Below are 14222 nucleotides of genomic sequence, written 5' to 3' on the forward strand. Positions count from 1 at the left end.
TACTTATGAATATAAGAACTAATCAAAAATATTTATAAACCACACTCTTTAAAATGCATAGAAGGGGCCTCCCTGGTGGTGAAGGGGTTAAAGTGCTGTCCAAAGCCACTGTAGTAGGAGCTTGATCCTGGGCCAGGGAACTGACCCACATGGTGCGGCAGACCTCTCCTGACCTGCCCACTGCTCCCCTCAGCAGTGCACTTTGGTAGATCTTCCTGTTCTGCTCCCCACTCTGTCTCTGGTGAATCTTCTCATCCCTCCATCTCTGGCCTGACCCCAGTTCTTGCATGCATAAATAAATAAATCTTTTTTAAAAAAATGAAATGCCTGGAAGAACTGTGAAAGTTCCAAAATTTAAATCATAGAGTATACAATATTTATTTTGTAACAAAATAGATAAAACCAAATATAAAGTATACAATTGTTTGCATTTTATACATTTTGATTATTATGCTGAAATCTGTTAATTTAACAGTTAAACTTTAAATTAGTTATTTAAAAATTGCCAAGTACATGATTAAGTTGAAATTTTCTTCATTCATCAAAAAAAGATTTTCAGGAGTAAATAATGACATGGCAAAATCACTAGGTCTTCATCTGTTGTTTCTTAGACCACTCCGGTGCTTCCTTTTTGGTCTGTAAAAAATAAAATAAAATGAAATAAGAAAGAGAGAGAGAGAAAGGAAAAAAAAAAATCAAATGAAATGCTTACAAGGAGAGTAAGAGGCAATTCAGAGGACTCAATACTTACCTACGCTGGAACTTTTAATGTGAAATTACAGTAAATAATAGCTTTTATGCTAAAGAATCCTCAGCGCAAAGGTTTTGTATTTTGTAGAAAACACACATACCTGTGTTTTATGACCCAGTTTGTATTCAACATATTTTATAGAGTTGTTTTATGAATTGATTTTATTTTCAAAGGAATTATAAAAACATCAAGGATGCAGCTTCTTTTTAGTTGTCTCATTTATCTATATATGGGTAGTCATTAACTGAAGGGTCACTAATCAAATCATTGAGTGTTGAATCTACTGAACTGCTAAGTATTTACCAGAGTGCTCCATGGTTTTTCCGATCATTTCAATCTAAAAAGAACCATGCTCTACAGAATAGTTACTTAAAACCTAGCAAGCCTCCCTGGTGGTGCAAAGTGTTATATCACAGTACTGTGGAGCAAACTACAGCCACTGTCACAAGTCTGATCACCGCCCAGGGATCAAACCCAGGTGCAGCAGACTTCTCCTGTCTTGTCTGCTGTTCCCCTCAGCACTGTATTTCAGTCAATCCACCTATTTTGCTACCCATTGGTGAAATTTCTCAGCCTTCCCTGCCTCTGGCCTACACCCAACTCTTATATGCATAAATATATCTTTAAAAAAGCTTGGGGAAGGCCCTCCCTGGTGGCGCAGTGGGTTAAAGCACAGCACTGAGAATCTAAAGCCGCTTCCGCATGAGTTCAATTCCCGCCTGCCCCAGAGGTGACCACATGGCGTGGCAGACCTCTCCTGACCTGCCCGCTGCTCCCCTCAGCAGTGTACTTCGTCGATCTGCCTGTTCTGCTCCCCACTCTGTCTCTGGTGAAGCCTCTCGCCGCCCCTGAGCCTCTGGCCTGTACCCCGGTTCTGTATGCACAAATAAAAAAAAGCTTGGGGAAGCAGTCTGTTACAGAATAAAGCATCGAGAATCTTTTATAAAAGGTGCTGATTGCAATCAAAATACTCTTATTTTATTCAATGAATTAAATACAGAGTTGACTCTTCCCCCACTGCATTTGCATAAAACTATGAAAGAACATTCCTAAATAAACACACGCATATATGTATAGGTGTGTAGAGAAATTTGATAACTATTTCATTTCTTATTGTTTCATATGTCGTAGCTGGTCACAAATGTTGGAGGGAGACCACCACTGAGTTTCTCTTGATCTTAATTAGTTTAGATATTAAACTTATCCATGCTCAGGTCAGTTTTGGCTACCACCTAAAGAGTACTCACTCCTTTAACACCCATTTCTACACAACTGCTAATTTGACATTTAACTACTTTACACAGTGGGCCCCACAGGCAACTAACAGTCAGCCTGTCAAAACAAACTACCTCAGTCCTTAATATTTTCTGTCTTAGTCTGCTCAGTCATCTAAACTAGTAATATTTGATACCTCTCTTTATTTTACCTCTTTTCACTCACTACATTCATTTTAAACTAAGTCCTTAATTTTTACCAAAATATCTTGGAAACTCCTCATTCTGTTCCCATCTTCACTCTGTTGGCTTACCTTGGGCCCTCATCCTTTCCTAGTTTTGATATGACTTTCTCTTCTAGCCAACTGGATTCATCATCCACAATCTTTTCAAGCTTATCTTTCTAAAATGCAAATTTGCGTCAGCCAAAGTACTTCAGTAGATCATTCTTTAAAAGGAAGTCCAAAGTCCTTAGCCTTTTAAAGGTAAAAGATACCTTTAAGATAAAGTAAGGAAATTATAGGAAAAGGACAAGAGCTGTCTACCAAGGAATTCAAAGGTGTGTGAGTTTAACCAAATCCAAAAGAAACCAAATTACAAGCCCAATTGCTGGTTTATTAATTGGTAATGAGAAATGTAATTATTATTATTTTTTTGGCCAAAAATTGGGGTGCAGGTCAGAAGTGCGGGGGAGTGAGAGGATCCATCACAGACAGAGGGGGGAGTATAACAAGCAGACTGACTGAAATACACTGCTGAGGGGAGCAGTAGGTGAAACAAGAGAGGTCTGCTGCGCCATGTGTGGGTTAGTTCCTTGGTCAGTGCCTAGCTCAGGCCTTCCTGGTGAGTGGATGACAGCACTGAGACTTAACCCCTAGGCCACAAGGGTGGCCCTGATAAATGTAATTAATATTTAGCCAAATGCCTTTCAGCAAATGCAGATCATAAAGACAAGTCAGAGTAAAATGAGGAAATAGTGTTCTTAATATAATAAGATTGAGAGGTTTGTGTGACTGAAAAGTAGTCAGTTAAAAGGCTGAAGTGTTCACAATTTTCCATCACAGAAGAGTAGCAATGCCAATGTTTTTGAAACTGTATGTCTCTTTTATCTAAATAAAATTGGAATGAAGAAAAAAAAGGAAAATGAAAACTTCAGGCAGGCATCAACCTATGGGTAAGGAAATCAATTTAGTGGGTGAGGAATAATTGAAAACAAACAAACAAAACAACAACAAAACAAAAACCAAGCAGGTAAGGATAGAAAATATCCAATACCTGCCACAGTGGGGCTGCATTCTGTTTTGAGAACTGTGTGGTCATTACTAGGTCACGATGTAAAATGGTCTTCTTAACTGTGGCTCCTGGACAATAAAACCCCTGAAAAGAACTTTTACAGAGCATGCTATGGTCCCTCAAGACTACAGCCAAGGGTATAAAAATTTGCATATCTGCATCTTCTCAGCAAACATTTTACTACTATTTGTGTGGCGGGAGAAAGTAAATAAAAACTTCAGATGTAAAGAAGGAATCTCAGCATGACAGTGCTACCATGGTGATGGCCCACTTCGATGGCCATCCCTGGCCAGGGAGCTGACCCACATGACACAGCCAATCTCTCCTGTCTGGCAGCTGCTCCCTTCAGCAGTGTATTCCAGCAGATCTGCCTGTTCTGCTCCCCACTCTGTCTCTGGTGAATCCTCTCAGACACACAACCCTATACCTACATCCAGCTCTTCTACTCAAAATAAATAAAGTCAACAACAAAAAAACCTTAAAAAAAATCCTAAAGACTCAAAAATAACAGTACAAGAATTTCAGTGGTAGACAGTTCTCTTTGTCTGATCCACAAAGGACCACCTACTTCAGCCTCCCCCAACACCTCAGATACTCTTTCTTCTGTTGTGTTGATGAAATAGACTTGTCACAATCACGTCTAGTCTGACCTGGGAATTAACTGCTTTTCCACTTCCTAAATCTATTCTTGAGACCTTTGATCATAATCATTGTAAGTTAATTTCACATCTTGATTTCACAGGTCCGATATATGGTTCTTATGTCTAGGTGATCTGATGGAACTTCACTGTCATGTCCTAACTACATATAACTGGAAGTCAGGGTCTTGTAGGAGGCAGGCTCATCCTTCTTTCTTTCTGCTGAATCTCTTTTACGTCACCAAATTATTTGTTACTTCACTGAATACCTACCACGTGCCAGGCCCTTTCCTTAGGTAAACAGAATATAAAAATGAATAGGACCCCGTGACATAGTCTGTTGATTGCCTGCCTATATCTACTTTCCCCTTAATAACAGAGCCCTGATTTTATTATGGGATATTATTATGATAGTAATTGGTTCATTTAGGTAAAACTACATTTATCAACCTCCCTCACTGCTAGGTGTGGCCATGTGACTAAGGTTTGGTCAATGGGATTTAAATATAAAATGTCAGGTAGAACTTAGGGGAATATTCCTTTAAAGACAGAAGCCATACACCAATGACGGTGGAAAAGAAAGGTCGAAAGAACTTAGATCCCTGGTGGTGTCAAAGGGTCATATGCTACCTCTGAAATGTTTCTTTCCAGGCCTGTATCTGAGGGGCTGAACGATTTGTTGAACTAGCACACAATTAGAAAGAGGACACAGGGTAGTGTCTGGCCCAGGCCAGCTGCTCAAAACTATGCTTCTTTTGAGACTTGTGGCTTGAACCACAGGAGAGTGATTGAGTATAGCACAGTGGCTAAAGAATGGTTTTGGAATGAAACAGCCCCAGACCATTTATTTGTAAACTAGGTAAGTTTATAGTTACCTTATATGTAATGGGGGAGAATAAAAAAATAATTGTGCAGGATATTCTGGCACCACAGAGCTACTTTCTATCCTCTTCTATCCGGCTCTGTGCTCCAGGAGTTCATCAGTGGTGTCTCTGTTTCTGATTAGCCAGTCAATGGAAGCCTGTAGGCCTGTAGGCAGGAAAGTTGCGATATTTATTTCCTGGCTCTTTCTCTGCCTGGGATGGCAGTGGCTAAATACTTCAACAGAAGATGAAAGTTTCCATAGGGAGGCTCCAATCTGTCCTTGCCCACTAAGGCCTAGATATGGTTATAGTGTCTCATAGTTATTAGTCCTGCAATGTCCATCATCACTTGTTGGTTTCCATGTGATCCTAAACTAAACTGTCTCTTTGTAATGTGATGTGGGTTTCCTAGAAGTACCTTAACTGACACAATAGTCAACAACGGAGGGCTGCTGAGGGGATAAAATGAGATAAGGAATGTAAAAAACAGTTCATAATCTCTCTCTCCTTTTGTTTTTCAAAAAAGATTTATTTATGCATGCATACAAAGCTGGGGTGTAAGCCAGAGATGCAAGGGGTGAGAGGATTTACCAGAGACAAGAGTGGGGAGCAGAACAGGCAGATTGTCTGAAATACTCATTACATTTAATATATTATATACGAGTCTTATATTCTTTTTTTGATAAAATGACAAACTTTTCTTCACCAACACAGAATGATAAAAACTCTTTATAATCTATCCACTAAAAAATTTTTAATTGCAATAAGATATGAAGCATATGTACCAACCTATTTTTATATACCCACAGTGGCATTAAACACAATGATACTGTTGTTCTGTATTTATCACCATACAATCATAGAACTCTTATCATCTTGCATAAGTGACACTCTGTACCCATTAAACAATAACCACCTACCCCCCCCCATTCACCTAGTCCCTGACACAAGCACCATTGGACTTTCTGTTTCGATGAAATTGACTACCCCAGGCTTATCCTATCACCTTTTATCTCCCTTTCACTGTAAAGGAAAGTGCTAATGGGTAGAGAAATGAGTAACGTCACACATAAGAATAGAGTAGTAAGGGAGTATTCTTTAGATATAGAAGGCACATGGTAGGTTTCAGTTTTTAAATAAGGAAAAGACACTGTTGGGAAAGAACATGTGAATACAGTGCTTTCTCTGTCCTTGGATTTTCTCTCTGACTCTCATCTTTACCTGTCAAAAGTGTGGACATTCTCCAAGGTCAGTCTCAGGGCTCACTTGGAAGGTCAGTCACTTACTACCCAGGCTAATAACCTGACAGAAAAAGAGGTATCACCTAATTAGGATGAGCTGCACCCATTAGATTCTTATCCCTGGAAAACACAGGGAGAACTGACTAGTTATGAGAGTGGATGCAGAAAGGATGTAAAGGAATATGTCTCAAGACAAGAGAATGTGACTAAATTAATGAGGAAATGGAAACTATGAGCCAAGCAGAAACAGAGGGCAATGAAGGGAAGGTGATGTACCTACCAGTAGGGAAAAGATTAATGGACTTGGCTGCCTTCTACACAGGAAGGTCAATCCAGGCTTCCTACTTTCCTATTTTCTCCATTATCTTCACATGGATTCTGACAATAATTATGCCACTTCACCTAGGTTGTATGCAACTCTTTGTCATTTTTTAAAAAAAGGTTGAACTCTGTAATGACTAAGCAATCTCTTGCATCTCACTGATCCTGAATAGCATTATATGAATTTTTGCTAGTATTTTAGTTAACATTTTATTGGTTGGTTTCACTCTCTTTTTTAAATGAAATTCCTTCCTTTAATTCATATATATGTATATAAGCACAAATTTGCTTTTTTAAAAAAGAATTATTTATTTATGCAGATAAGAACTGGGGTACAGGCCAGAGGTGCAGGTGATAAGAGGATTCACCAGACGGAGTGGAGAAGAGAACAGGCCAACTGGCTGAAATACACTGAGGGGAGCAGCGGGTGGGAGAGGAGAGGTCTGCCACGCCATGTGGGTCAGCTCCCTGGCCTGGGATTGAACTTGGTGCTGCAGTAGCTGCAAATAGCCTCACAGGGCTGCACTTTAACCCCCTGTGCCACCAGGGAGGGCCTAGTTTTATTCTTTAAGAGAAACTGTTAGAGCAAAATATCAATATACCATTTTACAAAGAAGAGGAGCAGGTGATGCTTTGCTTCCTATTCATTCTTATGTAAATTAAAAAATTACACAAAATGTGTTCCCTGATTCTCAGTCTGATTCCTTCAGACTCAGTCTGAAAACTGTAGGAGTTATGCATTAGATTAGGTTAATTTTTAGGCAAGTCTAATATGTTAAATAAAAATATGAAACCCCAACTATGTGCTGTAAGATAGATTATACAGACATTTAGCAACTATGCACTATAAGATAGATTATACAGACATTACTGATTATAGATTTTTACTGCCCTTTTAAAGCTATTAAAATTAAGTTAAAATGAACATTTAGAAAGAAACTTAAGTAAAATTATTAGTGAAAATTAGAGATTAAAATTCTAAGTCTTTAAAAAATTGTACTTACAAATAGTGTTGGTTTGGGTATAAATATATTTTCTTCATGTTCCTTAGGCACATTCACAGACTTTGAGTTCTGATTTTCTGTCACTTTTTTTGATTCTGTTTTCGTAAGAAGTAAGTTGTTCTCAGAACGCTTACTACGCATATCAGTGAGAATCTGTTTCATTGCGGCCAATTCCTGTTAATATGTGAAAATGGAAGAAAACGGCAAGTATGGTCATTGCAAGAAGACTTGTGATTGATGTTACAACATTTAAATTTATTTAGAAGTAGAAGAATCATTGGAAATACACTATATAAATGAGGAAAGCTGTGAAAACAAAATATTAACTAAAATAATGAGGTACATGAATCTCAAACAATAGTTGCAGTATAGTAAATACTGTTAGTATTTACTATAGTCTAATGAATCCCAGATTTTTCTGCACTGTGGAAACATCTATGGAGCTTCAAAATAGACTAGTGCCTGTGTCTCAACCCCAGAGATTAGGAGAGAATTAGCCTGCAGCATCACTTTGACTTTGACATTTTTTGAAGATCCCCACATGGTAACAGACCTTCCAAATTTGAGAACTGCTGACACTGTAGTTCTTCTATACGTTTGCTGAGTAGGTTATTTAAACACCTAATGTTACCTCTTCTAGCTCTTAAATATTCCCATTTCTTTTGAAATATCACATAAAATTGTGGGGTGAGGGGGAACTGAAAAATTCTTTTCTTGCTTTAATAATCAATTCACATAGTAAGTTTAATATAGTGTCATATCTTTTGCCATATTATTCCCTTGTCTTGCCATTATTTCCTTTCCTTTCACAGAGGAAAACTAAAGTTGGCTTTATTAGTATCAGTTGTCTTTGAGCTAAGAATTATGCTGAATTTCTTGAAGAACTTAGATCAAAAATTTCACTCATCCCCTCTTGAAATCTGTTGTTTTTCATTTTACCACCATGGTCAAACCTTTTCCCTATAGTCAAATCCCGTTAGTGGATATTTATCATTAGTCACTAGCCTCAATCAAACACAAGTACATGGAGACACAAATGGAACTCTCCTTTAGCTTATTACCTGTAGAACAGTGCTAGGCTGTGTTACAGATAATTTTTTTTCTATTATTTTATTTCATCTTCATGCCAAGATACAAAAGTTATAGTGGTAGAGAGATGTTCTCCTTTCTACTAATCTGTTTATAGACATCAGCTCCATGTCAGAGCAAGTTCCTACAGGCCTTTTTTTTTTTTTTTTTGGCTGTCATTAGTTCTATTTAGAATCATCTAGCTTGAGTGGGTATTTTAAAACAGAGCTGTTGAGGTTAAGCCCAGAGCCTTAATAAATCTTCGGGCCAAGTGAGAAGCTGGAAGAAATGGTGCCAGAATTTGTTTTCTCCTTTTGGGGTGGCTTGGCCTATATACATGAGAATGTGTACACTGTCAGGCAATGCCAATGTGATACACTATTATTTGAATCTTTTCAGGACTCTTTGCTTTCTAAGTTTTTATTCCATTTATATTAGCTCTCCTGTGGTGTATGTATATAACTACTGATGTTAAATATGTCTGGTGTTACAGTAAATTTCAATTGATGTTCTATTTACCAAGATAAGCAGAAGGGAAAGTGGAGACAACAGTCTCCCAGTCTATCAAAGAATAACTTTCTATTTGAAAGCACTTCCTGGGCCCTCCCTGTGGAGGGCCTAGTGTTAAAGCACAACACTAGGAAGCTATCAATGCCACTGCAGCACAAATTCCATCCATGGACAGGAAGGTGACCCACATGGCTTGGCAGGCCTCTCCTGTCTTGCCTACAGGTCCCCTCAGCAGTGTATTTTAGTCAATCTGCCTGTTCTGCTCCCCACTCTGTCTTTGGTGAATCTCTCACTGCCTACACCTCTTGACTGTACCTCAGGTTTTGTATGCATAAAAAAATAAAAAACACCTCTTTTCACTGGCTGACCTTGTTTCTTGGCATGAAGGTAAAATAATAGCAAATAATTACCTCCAACACAAGTTATTATTATTCTATAGATAAATAAGGTAAAGCAGAATTTAGTCTATTGTATTTGCTAGGGAGTGCAGGGGGAGGTAGGTGTTGAGGATAAGGATGGAGTTGTTGAGGGTGCACTATCCAGAAGTCTTTGGTCCCTAAGTGCTCTAGAGAAGACCATAATTTGCTTTCACTTTGGATTCCCTCTGCTGCTAAGGGGTGAAATTACAGGAACAGGTTCTCTCTGGTGCTGTTAAGAGAAATGTACATGTCTTTGTCTTATCTAGACCAGGATCATTCTAACTTGGGATATTATTTTTAAGATTTATTTATGCATCCAGAACTGGGGTACAGGCCAAAGGTGGGGGGGGTGAGATTCACCAGAGACAGAGCGGGGAGTAGAACTGGCAGATGGACTGAAATACACTGCTGAGGGGAGCAGCGGGCGGGTCAGGAGAGGTCTGCCGCACCAGGTGGGTCACCTACCTGGCTGGGAACTGAACTTGTGCTGCAGTGGCTTTAGCTTCGTAGCAAGGTGCTTTAACCCGCTGTGCTTTAACCAGGGAGGGCCCATACACTAAACATTGTTTAAGTTTTAAGAGGGGTAATTGACATTTCCAAAAACACGTCTACTAGCATTTTTACTTGTAATAACTTGTAATTTTAAAAGATACCATGAACTTTTTTTGTGATCAATTTCTTAACTTATGAAAGCACTATTTTCTCAACTCTTTCTGAAGAAATTCCAATATTTTATTAAGTTTCCTCCAGATTTTATTTATTTACTTATTTGGGTTTTCTCTGGAGGAAGGGGTCAGTTTCTTTGTTTACTGTGATGTTTTTCATTTAATACTATTCATTTTCCTCCAATTTTTCATGGTCTTAGGTTGTATGTCTTGACTTATAAGCATGGGGCTATAAGAAATGTAATCTTTTAAGCTGGTGAAGGTCATTTCTTTGAATGAGACATCTGAATATAATCTCTGTATAGGCAGATAAGAAAATCTGTCTATCAGGCTTGATAGTAGGGTACTTGGCATAAAAGTAGGCATTCTTCTTCAAAAAATGTTTAGTACCCTACTCTTGAGCTCCCTTATTTTGGCAGTTCTAGCATGTTCATGGCAAATACTCCATAATAGTATACATGTTATCATGATACCATTTATCAAGTACATAGGAAAATTATAGTAACTTCACAAATGAATCAACCAGCCATTAAAAGTATTAAGTGTAGAACTGCATCACATTATACAACTAAAACAGGCTAATACTAAAACTAAACAAAGCAATAAAAATCACATTGCAGTATACTAATTACTTTGAAATGGAAGAGTACATTCTAAGGGCAAGGGCATTCTAATGAGAATGCCAGATGATGATGATAATGATGATGTTTATTGTACAGATAATCTCTATGAAAGAGATAAATTGCCTTCTTGAATCCAAAATCATATACTTAATATAAACAATTTGCATATAGTAGTGACATATTACAACAGCTCAACTGTGAAGCAGCTGCTCAACGTTATTGCATAGTTACCAATAAATTGCAGAAAGTTCTAAACTTTGCAAAGATGTTGGCAAAGAGACACAAAGATGGCATTTCTTGATGAAACTAACTCTGACTAGTGTAATGAAAATTATGTTCTATTGGAGGTTAAACATAAGTGTTTCTCTGTAGGGGTAACATTATATCATGACTAAGAAGTTTTGTGTATCTTTTCTAGTTGTGATAACACAGGTAAAAACCAGTTTTGTTTGAAACCATACACATGTATTTTGGATATTTAAAACTTCATTGAAGATGGCATTTAAAAATATTTTATTATGGAAAGTTTCAAAAATACAAAGAGAAGAAAGCTCAGCATAATGAGCTTTCATTTCTATTGTCCAACTTCAATAATTATCAAATTTTGCCAATTTTGTTTTACTGAGATAAAATTCACATACCAGATAGCCATCCATTTGATGAGTGTAATTCAATGGCTTATGGTATATTCAAAAATAGCCAATCAGTACTGTTAACTAATTTTAAAACCTTTCTGCACCTCAAAAGAAACACTGATTTTCTTTAGAAATCACTCCATTATCAGACCTTACTTCAGCTTCCAAGTTCCAAGCACTCCCTGTCTGTTTTTTGCCTGTGTAGATAACCCTGTAGTAGACATTTCTCATGAATGGAATCACAGTATGTCATCTTGGGTGGCTGACTTCTTAGTATAATTTTCAAGATTCATCTATGTTGTAACACACATTAGAACTTCACAGCTTTTTATAACCAAATAATATTCCTGTGTATGGCGATACCACATTTTGTTTATACATTCATCAACTGATGGACATTTGGGTTGTTTTCACTACTTTGCTATTGTGAATACTGCAGCTGTGAACATTCGTGCACATACTTTTATGTGGGTAAATTTTCATTTCTCTTGGGTATATAACCAGTACTAGAATTGCTGGATCACATGGTAATGGTTTGAGGAACTGCTTAATTGTTTTATCAACAACGCATTATCTATTTCCTTACCAACCTTTTGGAAATATTTTAAAACAGATTTCAGAACACAGTTCATTATCTTGTATATACCTCAGTAACAGATTTTAAACAGATAAAGACAAAAATAAATACAAAATCAACCCAAAACATCATTAGACTATCTAACATGATTAACTAGTTTAAAGGAAGAATGTAGATCTAGTTGATCCAGTCCATATTCTGAGTGCTCAATAAGAATTTTAAATGAAGTAAAACGTTAGTATCACTTAGTGTATGATTTTTTTGAGGTATAACTATACCTTGAATGACAATGGCATACACTTTAAACAACAAACTTAATCTTAGAAGGCACAATTGTTACAGAATAGTATCAATATCTGCAAGTGAAAACTACTCTTTCCTAGCCTTCAGTCTTCCCATCTAACTACTTGTTTTCATTTGGCGGTTAACCTCGCCCTAGGATTGTCTCTTTGCTCAAGTGGAGACTATGTCAGAAATTAACATTCATTGGACACCTATATATCTGATTTTGTGCTAAGGGATTTACATAGTAACTTAATTCTCTCCCAAATACCAAGAGGTAAATATTATTTCAGTTTTGAAGATGAGGATTTTGCTTAGAAAGTTTGAAGAAAACCTAGCCAGGTCTATTAGCTTCTTATGAAGTGAAACCAGTATGTAAACACAAGTTTTTGATTATCAAGATCTCTGACACACATTTCAGGTTTGGAAGAATCTCATGATATTAGCCAGTTTCTAAACAAACAAAGAAAGACAGAGCAAAGCTAAACAAATGTCTCCTTGTAAGTCTTTAAGTTTTAATTCTACTGATAGCTTTTAGAGACATGGTTAACAAGTCTATTGCTGATTCTTTCACACGTTTTTGGAATTTCTTATATCTTTGTCTGTTCTAACAATATCCAGTTCACTCACCACTTTTCTCCCTGAAAAAATTTTCTTCGATTTGATTGTTTTCTGCAAACTACCTCCTAGCATTCAAAGTTTGGGTCTAGAACTGAATAAAGAACAGAGTAAAGCAGAATAAGGCCTATTTGCTTCTTCTCTAATGTATTTAAGATGACAAACATTTCTGGAGTCTTACGCTGACTGAAAACTTAGTGAGAGTTCAAGTGTTTACATGAATGTTGACCGTGCAGTTGTAGCCTAGGGGGGACAACTAATCACATGAAACATTCTTTGGAAACTTAAGGTCATTCTTAACAGTGACCCAGGTGGAGGAAACTAATAACAGTAAAGCAGGTCCCTTTCTTGAAATCTAGTGCCATTGTTAGGGGGAAACAGAGATGTGGCACCTTGGTTCTGTTCTGATTGGTTTGCACAACTCCCTTAGCTATTCTGACTACTGAACAGTACCTTGCACTTTTGGCTGCTTTGCCTTCTGCTTCTGGTATTCATGTCTGGTTGTTGACTGGCTTTCTCTTCTGTACCATCTAGTTCCTGTTATTTAGTATTTCAGTATAATCTGTTAAGTTTTGATGCATATTCTTGCTGGTCTTCATCAACATCAGACTATCAAGTCTATCCTCCATTACAAGTACTGGTTTCTAGAAGATGACTACTGCATTGCCCTTACTTTCTCCACATAGTATTCCTCACCTCTTGTCAGTGTCTGTTCCTTGATGTGATCAGTGACTTAAGTTTATGTCAAACAAGTTTCCACATGGTAACTAACAGAGTTATTATTATATCGCTGTTAATATTCTCTCTTGCCACACATTTCTAGACATAATTTATAGCTTTACATTTTGTTGTGTGTGTTCTTATGTTCTAAAATTGTTTCATGTGATTGGTTTGTTATAAACTGCTATAACTCTGAGACAGTCATAAAAATGGGTTAGAAATGATGGCAGGAGGTCATTTAGCTGTTCCTTACCAATAAAAAGGTCAGACAAGTGTATTTGTTGTTTAAAAGAAAACATACCAGGACACTCCTTGGTGGTGCAAAAGGTTAAAGCAAAGCACCACGAAACTGAAGTGAAAGCACTTCAGCATGAGTTTGATCCCTGGTCAGGGAGGGAACCCACATGGCACAGCAGACCGCTCTTGTCTTGCCCACTGCTCCCCTCAGCAGTGTACTTTGTCAGCCTGCCTGTTCTGCTCCCCACTCTGTCTCTGGTGAATCCTCTCACCATCCCTGTACCTCTGGCCTGTACCCCAGTTCTGTATGCATAAAAAATAACTCTTAAAAAAAAGAAAACATACCAAACATCTAACATGTAGTGGGAAAAATACACATTTGACTCTTCCTTTTTTTTTTTTTTTTTAAAGATTTATTTATTCATACAGAACTGTGGTACAGGCCAGAGTTGCAGGGGCAGTGAGAGGACACCAGAGACAAAGTGGGGAGCAGAACATGCAGATGGACAAAGTACACTGCTGAGGGGAGCAGCAGGCAGGTCA

The 14222-nt window shown here is 37.6% G+C and overlaps 1 protein-coding gene across 3 annotated transcripts in view; it reads right to left on the reverse strand.

Moving 5' to 3' along the window:
• Positions 1–459: 459 nt before the first annotated feature.
• PIBF1 (progesterone immunomodulatory binding factor 1) overlaps positions 460–14222 on the reverse strand; it is a 151181-nt gene continuing 137418 nt past the window's right edge. For all 3 annotated transcript variants that reach the window (XM_012723134.1, XM_012723133.1, XM_004680099.2), the window contains 2 exons: positions 7326–7499; positions 460–636 (listed from right to left, as the gene is read on the reverse strand). In XM_012723134.1, the coding sequence (XP_012578588.1) occupies positions 586–636; positions 7326–7499 (225 nt within the window). In that variant the 3' untranslated portion in view covers positions 460–585. The remainder of the gene's footprint in view (positions 637–7325; positions 7500–14222) is intronic.

This window comes from Condylura cristata, unplaced genomic scaffold, assembly GCF_000260355.1.
Source record: "Condylura cristata isolate star-nosed mole 26May11 unplaced genomic scaffold, ConCri1.0 scaffold00010, whole genome shotgun sequence".
NCBI classification, from domain to species: domain Eukaryota; kingdom Metazoa; phylum Chordata; class Mammalia; order Eulipotyphla; family Talpidae; genus Condylura; species Condylura cristata.